A 15,842-nucleotide genomic window follows, 5' to 3' on the forward strand; every position below is an offset into this window, starting at 1 on the left:
AGTCGGATTAGCGCCGACTGAGGAGAAGGGCAGGTGACAGCATGTGAGGCAATGAAGTGATAGAGGACAACCTCAGAGATGACTGATAAGAGAGGGTGTGGCGGCCAATAATGTACGACCGAGAGACTTTGTTCAGACAGTAGCGCTCAGAAATAATTATTTAAAAACAGAGGCTAATATTTTAGGGTCTTTATCTTATAATATAAAGCACTCAAGACGGCATCAATGTTTAAAAAAATACTGATGTATAATCACTTTAAATTTGCATTTCTTTTGTGTTAAAGACTGGCACGAGTCTGTACACATTGAGCGTCGGCAAGGGACAGCAGCCATGATCATAATTTAAGACCACATTAGCTAGTAGGTAAGAAGGCACTCCAGTCCACTTTGAATTATACATTTACATGGATGCAATTTTAGTGCATTTGGAGGTTTTCTGATTGAAAGTGATTTTAAAATTAAGTGATAGCCATCTGCTGCACCTGGGGTGAGGGAGGAAGATTGGACAAAAGACACACACTGTGGCACAGACTCAGATGAATCGTAACTAATGATTAAATGCAAAGTGTTATATACACTTTCACTACTTGTGATATCATCTTCCCTAATAAAGGGATGACGCATGCTCTTTTGTATAACTGGGTGAAAAGAGTTGAGTGGAGAAGAAGCAGTGCATCATGGGAAGAACCCCCCAGCAGCCTAGGCCCATTGCAGTAGAACGTGACAGAACAAGGGTTCAGGGTCACCTGGTTTATCAGAAAGAAAAGTTTTACGCTTAATCTTAAAAGCAGAGAGGTAGGCTGTCTCCCAATACAGCTGTTACAGTAGCAGATTTCATCATTACAGTTTTAACACAATATTGGAAGCATGTTATGAATAAAGACAGACACACGTTTTAATAACATTTTGAGTTTGGTCTAACTCCGAGCTCTACAACGAAGGCGACACAGGTAGGGGACAGGATGTTTTGCAGGTGATACTTGTGTTATGGGGTCAAACATCACACTGTATGGAGGCAAAAACAAAGCCTGTTTGAGCTGGTTTCTGCGTGTGTGTAATATAAATGTATTTATATGTGTCTGAGAGGGACATTACATGGTGTATGTGGATCCATGCCGAGAGCCTGTGTGCACATGTGTGTAAATACTGTATGAAAGACACAAACTGTGTGTGTTTGAGATGTTGTGCATATGACTGTCAGTGTCTGGTGACATCTGCTGCGTTGTTGGCCGGGTGCAGATCACAGCAGGCCGCAGGCGCCTCAAACCAAGGAGATGAAAGCTGAGGTCACAACCTGGACCAGTGGGACAAGGCACACAAATACAAATGCACACATGCAAGTGTAAACAACATACACAAACTGTATGCACAAGACACACACCGTAAACATATGTCACACACACACACACACAGCATGTGAAGGACAAAAGACGAAAGAATAAGCCAAGCAAGGATTTAAAAAAAAAAAAAAAAGAAAAAAAAAAAAAGAGGAAAAAAAAAATCAAAGCAGACAAAAGAAAACGGGACTAAAAGCAAAACTACACCCACACAGACAGGAAACTGAAAAAGATGATGCAAGCACAGAAGCAAAGCCCCACATTGTCAGGGGCAACAGTTTAATCAGTTTAATTAACAAACACGTGCATGTATGCATGTAAGCAAAAACACACACACACACACACACACACACACACACACACACACGGTGTGTGCCAAGCAGCTGTGTGCCAAAAGCTGTACAAATCAGAAGGTGCCTCTGTGTGTCTGAGTATATGTGAGAGCTACAATCTGAATAGAAGAGTTACAGACACACACAAAAAGATGCATTTCAGTATCGCTTCAAATTCTGAATTTGTTGAATCCTTTCTGAATTAAGTCAGCTACCATTATGGTAAATTACCTTGTAATAAAGCTTCTTTTGACTGACACAAAAACATGAAAAACAAACAAGACCTTCTCATACATACATTAATTAAATTACTGCAAATTAAAATATGATAATCAAAATTTGTATTAGACAGGCACGTTTTAAATTAGTATCTTTATACTTCTGCTTCATGAAAACCTTGTAGAGTTTGAAAATACTGTTTTGAACTGTGACATATATATAATATCTCTGAAGTGTCAAATTTAGGCCAGATTTCCAAGGTCTTTAAAACCTTCCACTCTAGAGTGCAACAGGAAGCAAAATATTGTATTTCATTCGACTGAATCACGTCATGAGAGTGGTTACCTGATTGTGCTATCCGGCTCGATTTAACAGAGTCACACTTTCATAGGTATTTTGTAGACAAAAGGCCCGCCTCTTACCTGTCATACCACATTAAAGTAAGACAGGAGGGCACAGCAGCAATACTGATACGTTTCTTTGATTTAAACAGTAGTGTTACATTGTAATGATGTAATGATGTCATTTTTTGGTCACTTAAATAATCCTAAACTGAAATCTAATGAAGCAAAAGTGGTGGAAAAACATGTCTTTGTTACAAGTGTTATAGTTACAGGTGACACAAGTACAGGGACATTTAAATTAGCTTAAATCTTGCCAGGTGTCCAACATGCAACAGTACCTCAACACTGATGCTTCTTGTGAATCTCGGGGTTATTTTATTTTCGACACCCAGAGGACTAGACTGAAATGTGTCAGGTGACAGTTACAGGCCTCTGTATTTTTTCCGATGTGCAGTCGAAGTCAAACTTTCTTTTCCTTGTAAGAAGCAACTTTGGGACAAAATCAATAAAGTTTCCAGATACGGCCCACTTGAGATTAAATTAAGTTGTATGTGACGTGAACTAAAATAATTTAGCATCTCTCCTTTACGTTTTTCCAAACAAAAATCCAGTTTGTAAACTTAAAAGAATGTAAATTAGAAAATGTGGCTTATACACACATGATTGTGTTCTGTTTGTCTAACACGCAAACATGAAATAAATACAAAAAAAGGGAACCAAAAAATATATATATTAGGGGTGCAACGATACACAAAATTCACGGTTCGGTTCAATACTTTGGTGTCACGGTTCGATATTTTTTCGATACGAAAAAATGTTCATGCATTTTTAATTTGTCATTTATTAAAATTATAAATATATATTTTAACTCAAAAGTACAGTTTTTTAATTTAACCCTAACCCTTGTGCGTGTTTTTTATTTTGACAGCGAATGCGCACCTGCGGACCACTTATGTGCAGCCCTGGTTATTTAGCTCGTCATATTGCAGCCACAGAAATTATTTTGTCCATGAAACCATAAAGCTGCACTTTTTTTTGCCTTATAGTCTGATTTGTCATAACTTCTCCGTTTTGTGGTAAGCTTTTCTTTGGCTGTCACTTCTTCACCCTGACCTGTCTTATTTGGCTCAGCAGAACTAAAATATATATCTGTCTGTGAAGGTTCTCAGTCATCCAGGTCATCGTAGTCAAATATATATACTGCTGCTTTTACACACGCACTCACATAAGCTCAGCGATTTTCTGCGTGATCAACCTCTCACATGTTTAAGCTTGCTGCGGGAGATTTCACTTGTCATGTTTGCATAGTAAGCTAACGATTAATAAGACGATGTCAGAGGAATTGGTGCACAAATTATCATCACTCACAGATCAGTGCTGTCGCTCTCTATACACAGTTCGCACGATTGCAAAGTGAAAGCAAAAAAAACAAGCGCAAATTCAAACGCGACTTCAATATGTCACATATTGACAGTGGCTCACCGATGCCAATGACATAATTACCCAGCTACATTTCTGAAAGAATGCAAAAGCATTGACATATATTTTTCCTACAATAGCCCGACGGGCAGGGAAGAGATAGATTTTGGTAGCCCGACTGAAAAAATCGCTAGCTCCGGGACGTCGGGCTAGCGATATTGCAAGCCCTGTATCTGATTGAGGAATCACTCATCTTTGGAAAAGAGAGTTTATTACAGAGAAATGGCTCTTTCCAAAATAAAAGCTATACTATCCGCTTCTTCTGGGCTATATTCTCAGCAGCATAAGGAGAATCATGTGCTAACAGCTGTCTAAATGACTCGGCTAAAGTTAGTAGCATGCTTGCTTTTTTTTGTCTGCTTCCACTTGTCTTTGCACTAGGATGATGTCGGCGTAAATGTGCAGTCATATTCGTTGTGTTCCCACTAGTGCTTTCAGGTAAATCTCGTTGAAATGACCTTAACGCCACAACACGGCAAATCTCCGTTAACGAGCTACCGCCGATCCTTCGTGCATGGGGCTAGACGGCCAACACGTTAACGAGCTAACTGCGCTAACACACTAGTTCACACCAATGTAATTAAGCATTGCATGGCACATCCAACATACTGTTTTACTTTAGTCCATGACTCGCTTACCTTCAGGGTCATACGTCACATGAAAACCAAAATAATTCCAAACGCGAGATCTGAATGAGGTTCAATTTGCCTGTTGCAAGGAGAGCTTAACTTCTGTCTCGCTAGCTTGCCCTGCGCTCTTCCTTCTGACTATGCTGTCTGTGTGGAGCGCTCAGTGGATCTGCGCTGGACAGTGCAGCCTAGGCGGAGTAGTCGAACGCAGATTCACTGAGCGCTCAACACAGACAGCATCGTCAGAAGGAAAGTTGATAAAATAAATTACAAATGTTGTATTGTTCGATACATATGCGTACCGAACCGAAAGCACTGTATCGAACGGTTCAATATCGATACGAATATCGTTGCACCCCTAATATATATTCAGTGTCTCAATTGGACACCAGCTGCCACATGCTGAGTTACAGACAAGCATGACAACAGCACAGAGATGTAGTTCGAGAGACACACGCAAACACACACAGACAAACCTCTATGGCAGTGGTCGCAGTTAGTCAGCAGACTGGCCATGTGACAGGGTGGCGTGGTGTGGATTAGGGGCCAGTAAGCCTATTAGGGCGACAGGAGGGACCACCCGGCCTCCACAGCCACACACAGCACCCTAACACATAACTGGCTGGAAACACAGCCAAATACAGAGTTCCCCAGACACAGGTGCAGTTACACAAAGACAAAAATATACCCACATCGGCACAAAAGGAGAAACAGACACTCTCCTTATAAATGTTTTCTTTTTTTCACTTTAAGCTGAATTGTGGGGTAATTTCCTCCATAATGTGACTGCATCGTTTCCTTATTTAGCCAACAAATTGCTGATGTGCTTTCGGAGCATTAAAATAATATTTTTAGCTGCACAGTGGCAGAAAATGGCAGCGTTTAGGATGGTAACAGTTGTGTGTCTGTGTGTGTGTGTGTGAGTGCGCCCAGGGAGGAGTCTGGAAGTGGGGGGTAATCACAAGCATCTGTCCTCTCTCCACACGGCAATTAATTAGATTAAATTAATTTGGAAAGCATGTGTGAATGTGTGATCCCATACTAGGAACCTCCCGCCTTCTTACAATCTCACACACACAAACGCACAGGAAATTATTTACATGCCTCAATCTTTGAACTATAAAGCATATATTATTTAAAATTAGCATTGCGTTCACACACAAACAACCCAAGCGAATGCACACGCTCTTCTTTCTGACACAATAAATTAGGCCTTTTGAGTTCTCCAAACTATTTAAGAAATGGGAAATGAGCAAAGGTGAAAACTTTGGAGACACACGCGTGCACACAAGCGCAAATTAATCCCAATTTGTCGGCCGCGGCACGGGAGAAACTTTTGGGATTTCATACTTCATACCAGCTTTTGTCACCTTTGCATGAATAGCCGAGGGCTGAAATAATTGTGTTTTTCTTCCCCGAGGCCCAGTCAGCGCTCACAAGCCACTGGCCTACGTAATGTGTTCCAGACAGAGACAGGGGAGGGGGGAGAGCAGTATACACACCATGGCTACGTGTACAATACAGAGAGGGTGTGTGTGTGTGTGTGTGTGTGTGTGTGTGTGTGTGTGTGTGTAAAAGTGATCGAGGTACATTTGTGTGTGTGTCTTTGTGTGTGTGTATAAAGGTGATAGAGGTACATTTGTGTGTGTACGTCATGTTTTTTTTTTTCATCCGAACTGAGTGTGTCAGTATGTGACTGTGTTACTGTGTGAGTGGGCATATGTGGCGTGGAAAGGCCCTTAATGGAGTTGGATGTGGTCCACAATAGCCAGGACTTCACCTTAGAGAGAAAACACAGAATGAAGGGGACAAAAAGAGATGGAGAAGGTAGAAGGACGCAACAAGAATGTGATCAAAAGAGGTGAAATGTGATCGTAAACCATTGGTGAAAATCCCATCATATACACAGCATACAAATCAAATACGGATATGGACTCAATGCATTTAAGTTAAATTAATGTAAAAACACTACATCAGAAGTATTTCATACTACAGTTTGATTTATGTCTGCGTTCATACCTCAGTTTTTGAGGTTAGCGTTTCAGCTCTCTTCTCGGTTTTTTGGGCCACAGTTTCAGCTGTTGCCTCAGATTTTGGTCTACCAATTTCGCATCACGCCTCGCTTTTTGGGCTAAAAATTTATCTTTAGGACCCATTTAACATCATGCTTTTTGTACTATGATTTCAGTTTCTGTTTCAGATTTCAGCTCGTTTTGGTTTTTGGGCTACGTTCAAATCTCGATTTTTTTAGCTACGGTTTTGTTTCATGCCTCTGTTTTTGGGTCAGAATCATATCTCGGTTTCTGGGACACATTTTCAGCGTGTTTCATTATTTGGCCAGATTCACATCACAGCTTTTAGCCTACAGTTTCATCTCCTGTCTTGTTTTTGGGCCAAGTTCAGGTGGAAACTCCTGGGCTAGTTTCGATTTGTGCCACAGTTTTATGATCAGGATCATGTGTCGGTCTTTGAGCTACGGTTTTGGTTCGTGGCTTAGTTTTCCTTCAGAAAGGATACATCATAATAATATTTGACTGTAGGTTGAACTAAAAATAAACTCCATTATTGTGATGCATTACCAGTTCCTTTGCTACAGTATAATAATATTTAAAAATGCAGCTTTCATCAGACTACTATACTTAAACCAGTCAATAACAGCTCCACAGAGGCATCACATGGATATGGGTTAATGAAACTAGATGAAACTCACAGGTTTTGTTCTCAGTTAGGGATATGCAACTAAGCAAAATTTGAATTTCCATGCAATTATGCCCTCCATTAATTTTAAATGCAGGATAATCAATATCGGGTTGTTTTGTTGAGGGTTGTTTTTTGGGGGGGGAAGGGCATAGTGTATTTTATTTTGTCTTTCCTTTACCGAGATCTAATTTAGCCTTTCCTTAAAACTCCAAGCTCAGGTCAGGCCAAGATAAGAGGAGGAGAGACGTAGATTAAGAAAAGCAGTAAAACCAACTCAGCTGTTTGGAAACACTTTGGTTTTAAACAGTCAGGTGATAATAACAAATAAAACCCTGTTTGTTTTTTTTAACAACTGCATCGTGTTTTAAAAGTCAGTTTGTTGCATTAATTGGTCGTGATCAGAAAACAGCATAAGATATCAATATAACTGTGGTTAGACTTAGAAACCATAGCCTTGGTTTGAAAATTGTTACACACTTATAAATTAGATATTTTTCCTTTTCTGTAATAAGAGACATAATCAGTCTTACTGTCACATTTTAAAGATTTTAACTATTAAAAAAAAAAAGGAGGACAGGAAAAAGCTGCGAGTACATAAAGTGTCAATTTCAAATTCGATATTTAAAATGTGTGTACGTGCAGCAGACAGGCTGTCAAATGTTGTGAGTGCCGATTTGGAAGCGCCTTCCTGCCTGGGTGACATTGATGTAATGTGAGTGAAAAAGGTGAAGTATGAGTTGGAGGGAGGAAAGATGGGCCTTTGAGTGTGTATCACTGTATATTCAATGTATTCAGACATGATAGCTTCTCACATGAAATGCAATGGTGTGTGTGTGTGTGTGTGTGTGTGTGTGTGTGTGTGTGTGTGTGTGTGTGTGTTATTTAAATCCCTCCACAAAGCTTTGAAGATGAGGCAAGTTGGTCTCCCATCTCCAGCTTTGGCTGATATGCAAACGCAGAGAGAATACACACAGACATACATACACATATTAACCCCACCACCACCACACACACACACACACACACACACAAAAGAGCCTGTCAGCACAATGCCTTCAAATATAGCCGTCCAATCTTTTGACTCTCAATTTGCCCACCTTTTTGATAATACGCGCCTGTTTGAAAAAGGGTGAAAGGCAAGGGTAGCATGCAATTTAGAGATACTACTGTGTAGCCATTTTCAGCCTTCCGCCTCTTTCCCTCTCTCTCCTTCTCCATCGCTTTCTCCTCTTTGCTCTCCCTCTCTCTCCATCTTTTGATTATGCGATTCGCCTTGGCAGACGAACAAATAGAGGAGAGAAAAAGGTAGTGTTTGACACTGCCATTTTCAATGACAAAATACAATCTAGCCAGGGCCAGTAATTCGACGGGGAGGGATTAGCCTAGCGCGAGGTTGGGCCCCCAGATTAAGACGAAGCCCGAGCGCGGGGATCTTGAATTTCATCATCTTCGGCGCTCGGGCACAATGCAGTATTCTTCCCCTTTTCTCCTCTGCCGTCTGATGAGGGGTCAGGAGAACTCACCTCTCCTCTTCTTCTGTTACTCCTCCTCTTCGGAGCAGCACTCACTACTGCATTCATTCATGTGTCCTTTACTTTACATTAGCTCAGATACCTGAAGGGTGTGGGTGGCTGGTGGGGGGGGACGCGAGTGCTCTTTACAGTCATGCACACGCAGGCAAAGTCAGAATGAAAATAACCTAAAATGTAATACGGATAATGTTGGATAAGGTTATACTTTTCATCACACATGCTTTGAAACAAACACACAGAAACGTGAAGGCTGCACAGACATCTAAAGACAAACATAGATGCAGGTGACAAAAACGGGTTATCCAGCAAATTTAATCATGAATGCCTGAAAAGGAGTTTGCTCATCTTAGGCTGGCCTGCCCTCTTGTGGTGAGAATGTTCAAATTAAAATGAACACTGAACATGGTTTATCAATCATTGCCTTTGCTTGCACATATCATGTAATTATTGTGTCTATATCTCTTTTAATCACTGACTAATATTAGCAGTGAGAATATATATATAATTTTTTTAAAGGAGCAATGGGTGCAAATCAGTAGCACTGGTGTACAGCAATGAATGCAAATAAAGATCTCAGAACTGAGATACATTGGTTTGTAATAAATTAAAGCATATATGAAACTGAAATTAGGATAAAGATGACATATTAAATGTTTAATCTGACAATGTAATTTATATTTTATTTCCATATTTATTTAAATGAGTCAAAGACTTTGGGATGTGGCAACAAAAGACTGCCAAGGTTGGAATGGTTAAAAAAAATTTTTTAAGTAGCCATCCTAACATCTAATGAGTTTATTTAATAATATAATTGGGTTTAAAAAGAGCTCGTCAGACAAGTTCAGTCTTGTTGAAGTAAAGAAACAGTGACGGCTTCACTGCTCTGTGATAGACTGGATAAGAGAATAGTTCAACAATTTAAGAATAAAGTTTCTTAACTTTTAAGTGCAAAGAATTCTGGAATTTTATCATTTATACCATATGTTATTATTAAAAAGCTTCAGAAAATCCAGTCAAGTTCTTGAACCAATGTGAGAAATTTACATTCACATATAGTAATGACTCATTCTGTAATGAAGTCAATGCATTGGGTCAGACACCATGCAAAAGAGAGGAAAAAAAGAGAACAACAACAACCACCCAATACTTTAAACACATGTAGGAATGCCCTTCTCTGGGCCCTAGCTCACTAAAGAAAGTCTGCCTGAACTTTCCACCCGTGTTGGGAAATCACCGATCCAAAAACTAATTTCAGCATCTCCATCCTCATAGATGCTCAGAGTTTTTCTAAATAATTTCTAAGGGACTTGTTTGAAGGATCTTTTTTAGGCTTTATAGTTAGGAGAAACTCGGCCTCAGGATACCTTCACATGTGTGTGAAGGTGTAAGGTTGCCTTCTCCCTCCTCTCCCTCCATTCCTGCTGTCAGTAGACTTTGTCAGGCTTTGATCTTTCTATCATTAGTCAGGTATGCAGAGACACAGGCAAACCACCAACTTGTCTTTTTCTCTCCCCTTCTTGCTTTTTCTTTTCTTGTGCTCTCCCACGCTCTACCTAGAGAAAACCTGCTGACCTGCTTGTCTTCTCTACTCTCTGTCAAAGATAGAAAGGTAGAGCAGCGTCGTTTCTTTGAGCTTGACGAGTACAGAAAGTGACAGTTTCTGTGCTCTCTGCCAGCTCTATTTTTCCACATTCTTTAAGAACAGGGTGGAAGAGTCTCGGTGTCCATCCCTGTTGGTCACTAGCAGTGCACGTCTCCCTAAAGTCACACATTGGAATATTTGGAAGTTGGTTTAAGAGAGCACTTCTTAAAGATGTGTTTACTCGTGTCATGAAGTCTAACAGCTGTTTTTACAACAAAGAAAATTGGTACAGTTAATTTTGTTGTTGTTGATTTGTTACTTCAAACAGCTAACCCTTTAATATAACAGCACACATAATAAATCTGCTAATTAAAAAACAACAAACAAAACAGTCCATTAAAAACTAACTTTTGAATTGTTTTACTGTAATATACTTAAAATTTTCTGCACGTAGAAATGCAGGCTGACCATTCGTTAGGATAAAATAAAATAAAATTAAAAAAAAAAAAGGCTTGCATAAGAGAGGAAATACCCGTCTCTGGTGATATTCCAAGCTGAAATTCTTGGAAACAGAACTATTTGAATACTTTCACAGCTGATTAAATATGTTGCAGTATCCTTGTCCTTTAACTAAAGGACCAGAATACGTACCTGTGACCATACAGAAGTACTCGAGTAAAACCAATCTCACATAATTGTATTCACACCAACTGTTCATCGAAAAATCTTTAAAAAAACAAAAGACTTGAGTTTGGTACCTCTCTCACATCTAAAGTCAATATGTGAGAGGTTTAAGTGATAAACTGATATATTCTGCAAAGACTAGGGATCTTTTAGGGTCACTGGTTGCATGACTACAACTGGATTCCTTTTTATATCATTTCCTATCATGCTTTGTGTGGAAATTTACAAGGAGAAAAACTTGCTGAACGGTGGAGCAGAAACAGTGGGGGCTTTTGGCTACAGCTGCTCTTTGTGTGTGCAATGATTTGTTCTGTGAAAACAGAAAAAAGATGAAAAGAGCAGAAGATGGACATAAGTGAATGAAGAAAGAGCACCTAGTGATTGTTGGCGTTGCTCACATGATTGAATGTCAGGATTTGCATAAAACCTGCTTGGTTTTACTGAGGAAAAAATAAAATAAATAAGTAGTACAGGTATACACAACTCCAGGCAAGGTTTTCTTTATCATTTGGATAACCAGAGGCATATCCTTGAAATTTCACTTCTTGTTTTAATAATTGCATATCTCAGAGTTTAAATTTATATTTAAACATCTTTACATAGAAAGGGGAGTTTCCCTGCTCCAGCACACAAATCAAAGTGGGCTGTATGTTAAGGTTGGGCAATTGGACGAATGTTGAACTTTTCACTGGTCGTTTTTACAAGAGCGATTTATTTACCTATTTATTTATTTGCCCATGAGTAAGTTTGCTAATAATGTTGGTTGAAGCTAAGAGAAGCAGTCAACAGGAATTTATTTATTTATTTGTTTTTAAAGGGCTGTTTTAACGTCACCCTCTTCCAGCTGTGTGCAAATGCACCCTCAGAGTGTGCGCCCAAATGTAGCAGCGATTCATTTACTCAAACTCATAACATAATGAAAGAAAAAGGGCTAGGGTAGCCTATGTTAAAACAAACAATAACATTTTATTTAAATTAAAAAAACAAAACAAAAACACAATGCTGGGGAGGGAAACAAAGAGAAACTGGCTTCTTTTTTCCACTATACCCGTGTTTACAGGCCGTTCCACTGTTTATCAGTCTCACTGTGCACTGTGTCCACCAGGGGCTGTCCTTTCCATGTTATGCTGCTGGTGAAAAGCTTTTCCAGAGCTTGTTGATGGAGCTGCAGACGCTGGTGGTAGCCTGGCATACTCAGTGGGTTGGTGGACACGTATTTGCTCATTCAAGTTAGTTGCGCGAGTCCTTTGCTGGCACTATACGTCTGGATAGGCAGCACATCCCTTGGGTTACATCCTCAGGTTTACCTCTTTCATCCGGTTTAAAGCCAAAGAAATCCCCCATTGGCGACTTTGTATTTTCTTTTGGCAAATAGTTCCTCCATGTTTGGACTTATTCTGTGTTCTAAAAGCAGTCTGTGCATGTATAAATTGCTCCGCCCATCAAAAAGTCACCTCCACGAATATATCGCCTATCGTCATTTATTGGACTGATGAATGTCGGTCAGAAAAATGTTTACATATTGCCCAGCTGTACTGTATGTGGCCCATAATGTGAAATGAATTTGACATCCCTGTTTTAAAGTGATTTTTTTCATGAGATTCCTGGTTAATTTTGGAGGTGTGCAGGTTTTTATCTTCTAGTTTTTAATCCTAGATAAAAAAAGAAAAGAAAAAGAAAAACAGTGAAAAATGCTTTCTCCACAGTCCTGGTGGTTTTCCTTTGGTGGAGCGATACCTTATGAGGACAAAGATGGTGAATTCTGCTTTGTTTTTCTAAATTGAGTGGAAGGATTTAATGCCTATGAGTAAAAAAGGCCACAGTGCAATAGAGGACCTGATTTTTATCCATGTCTACATTTTAAAACTACTTGCCGGTCTACACAATGAGGTGAAATGGTGCTTACTACCATGTTCTGGGGTTTCATTTAATTATGAGAAAAGCAACAGTTGATTAACTAACCACAGGGTGGCGCCTGCCCTGAAAGTTTCCCCTTATGTGTACCTTGAACCGGAATTAGTGCTGAGCTTTAGCCATAATGTGGGACAACAGTTCCAGTAGCAGAGAAGGCCTATTTCAGTGGCAAAATTTGTATTTTTATTGTCACATTTACATTAGCTTGCACTACTAATAAAGTTTGTGAATAAAAATGCTACTTGGTATGACTCTACAATAATATGGTAAGAAAACAAAGACAATACTTTCTATTTTTTAGTTTGATGCATTTATTACTTTTAGGCTGAACTTCTGTCATTTGTTTTTAATCAGGATGTCCTAACAAAAACTGCCTGAAAAGCTGTCCGTTTTAACTAAAAATGCTAGAAAGAGGGAGCATATTCTTCTCCTATCTCCACCTGATCCTAGGGCTGGATCAGGTGACCCTGAATCCTCCCTTAGTTATGATGCGATAGGTCTAGGCTGCTGGGCACTTCCCATGATGCACTGAGTGCTCTCCTCTGTGTTTATACACCACTCTGCATTTAATCATTAGTTATTATTAATCTCTGGCTGCCCCTCCGTAATCCTGGTTCTGCTGGAGGTTTTTCCTGTTAAAAGGAAGGTTTTCCTGGAGGAACACCTGGAGGTTTTCCTTCCCACTGTTGCCAACGTGCTTGCTCGTAACGGGTCATATGATTGTAGGGGTTTTCTTTCTGTATCATTTACCTTACAATATAAAGTTCCCTGAGACAACTCCTGTTGTAATTTGGCACTATATAAATAAGACTGAACTGAAATTTAAAATGCAGACTCAGTTAGTTCAACATGTGTGCAAGATTGATGGACACCACGTCACAAACCTGCCACAAGTTACCATGAAAAAAGCAAATAAAAGTTTCCAGTTCTTCCTGGCCACCTCCACTTCTCTTCACCAGTTTGCTTCAATTCTCTACTTTGCTGTCTCAGTTTCTTCCTGCTCTCACAAACCTCTACAATACAAGAAATTCTCTCCATCCATGTTATTTTATCATGTTTTTGTTCTTCTTGCCAATTTTTGTTTTAGTTTTTTTAACTAAAAATTGTTTTTTGAGGCTTTTTTCAAAAATTGTGTCTGCCAAACCACACTCAGCAGTTTACAGTTTCTTTCTTTTTTGGAAATATGAATTAGTTGGTGCAACAATCTAGGCAGAGCAAAACCATATCACTTAAAGTGTAAATGCATATCCTTAAATAAAAGTATGTAATGAAAATGGTAGGTCTAAAAGAGCTTAAATGTAACATTTTAAAAGGTTACAGGTTAACAATGATGCCGTCTTTGACTCACTGGCTGGTTAAATTTTAATGTTTGAAACAACTCAGTTGTGACTGTGGAAATGGAAAGAGGCTGAATAAAGTATCGTTCCGTGAAGAGGGCTTTTATTTTTCCACTGTCATGGGACAGTGAATATGGTGCACAACATCTGAAGCTGTGTCACCTAAAGAAAAAAGGCTTCCCCACTATCACTTTCTCGCCTCAGTCAATTTTCCATGACAGCCCAAGCATGACTACTAGAGAGCAAGCAACTGTCCTTCCTTGGATAAAGTTTCAGTTTTCACTTGTTTCTGCTGACTTATACAGCAGTCTGACTAACATGGCATGAGCACATTACGGAAAAGCAGTTGCTGTAATATAAATTGATGGGAACTCCTAAAAACATTTGCATTAATAAAGTAACAATTGAATTTTACAAGCACATGTATTTTACATGCACATGGTTTGTGGCGTCAAAAAGACAAGTGTAAAAAGTACTCTACTATTACTTGAGAAAAACAGTCTGTTACTACAATAAAAACAAATATATCCTTGTAAAACATGTACATGAATATTATTCAAGCCATTTAATCCGAGGTACTCAGATTATGTAATGACATAAACTGACCACATGGTGGCACAATCTGCACATGAAATGCAAAGACCGTGTCCCTAGAAGACTCCTGAGAATACTGAAAGCTGGTAAATCATCCCTGTCTTGTTTAACATCTAATCCCCAAGTTCCTCTATATGACATTTCAGATGAGTTTGAGCACTTCACACAATTATAGGCTGCGCTCCTTTCCAACCATCAGGTTAGACAGAAAATATGGATATGTAACAACAACAAAAGCATCGTTAACCATGTTAATGAAGAAGCATGTGTACATTTAGTACTCACATTTTCAATGACAAACGTCCATTCTTTGTCCTCAAACTCCTCTGCGTGGGGGTCCTACAAACAAGACAACAGTTATTTAATTAAATTCTAATTTTCACTTTGGCCGTGTGCCAACAGACAGAAAACTGAGTGAGCTCAACAGCTTCCAACCCACTATCATCTCTATTCACCTCATGACCCAGTTTTTATGTTCCATTTCCCCTTATAAATTGTTTGCATTACTGAGGTGACTTTCAATTACACAAGGTTGGGCTACTGAATCCACAGATGGAAACATTAAAATGCAGAAAATTTCTGTGTACTTTAAGCATCTCTGTGTTGCCTCTCTTCCCATCTTCCTGCCTGTTTAAAATCGACATAATGAAAGAAGAGAGGAACGGAGGCAGGAAGCAGCCCGGCCTTACTGTGCTGCGGTGGGTGATCTTCACTGCCCTCCAGTACTCTCTTAAGCACATGCACAGTACACACAAACACAAGACAGAGCTGGACACAGTACAAAGAGAGAAAGCACAGCTGCATGTCAAGTGGTAAACACTAAAAACTGGGCCCATTGAAACCAGATGGTTGGATGCAGGTTAAACCAGTACAATCACTTCAGGTGCTAAAGCATCTGCACATATATTATGCCAGTATTTGGACTGTGGGAGTCAAATTGCAGAACAGGTGATATGATAGGTTGGATTTCAGAGATGCATTAAACCCTGGTTGCAATGGGCATTTCAAGGATGGTCAGCTGACATACGTCGACACCAGGGGGCAAGCCCCAGACTAAAAACACACTTATGACTTATGGGGCACAGCTCAGGTTTAGTCTCTACACCTTTACTAAAGTATTAATGCAAACAATGGCCAGATTTAAATAATAATAGTGATA

General features: G+C 39.5%; 1 protein-coding gene across 6 annotated transcripts in view; it reads right to left on the bottom strand.

Moving 5' to 3' along the window:
* ehbp1 (EH domain binding protein 1) overlaps positions 1–15,842 on the bottom strand; it is a 167,911-nt gene that overhangs the window by 123,063 nt on the left and 29,006 nt on the right. For all 6 annotated transcript variants that reach the window (XM_080869874.1, XM_080869878.1, XM_080869877.1 and 3 more), the window contains one exon: positions 14,969–15,022. In XM_080869874.1, the coding sequence (XP_080726000.1) occupies positions 14,969–15,022 (54 nt within the window). The remainder of the gene's footprint in view (positions 1–14,968; positions 15,023–15,842) is intronic.

This window comes from Rhamphochromis sp. 'chilingali', assembly GCF_963969265.1.
Source record: "Rhamphochromis sp. 'chilingali' genome assembly, chromosome: 20".
NCBI classification, from domain to species: Eukaryota; Metazoa; Chordata; class Actinopteri; order Cichliformes; family Cichlidae; genus Rhamphochromis; species Rhamphochromis sp. 'chilingali'.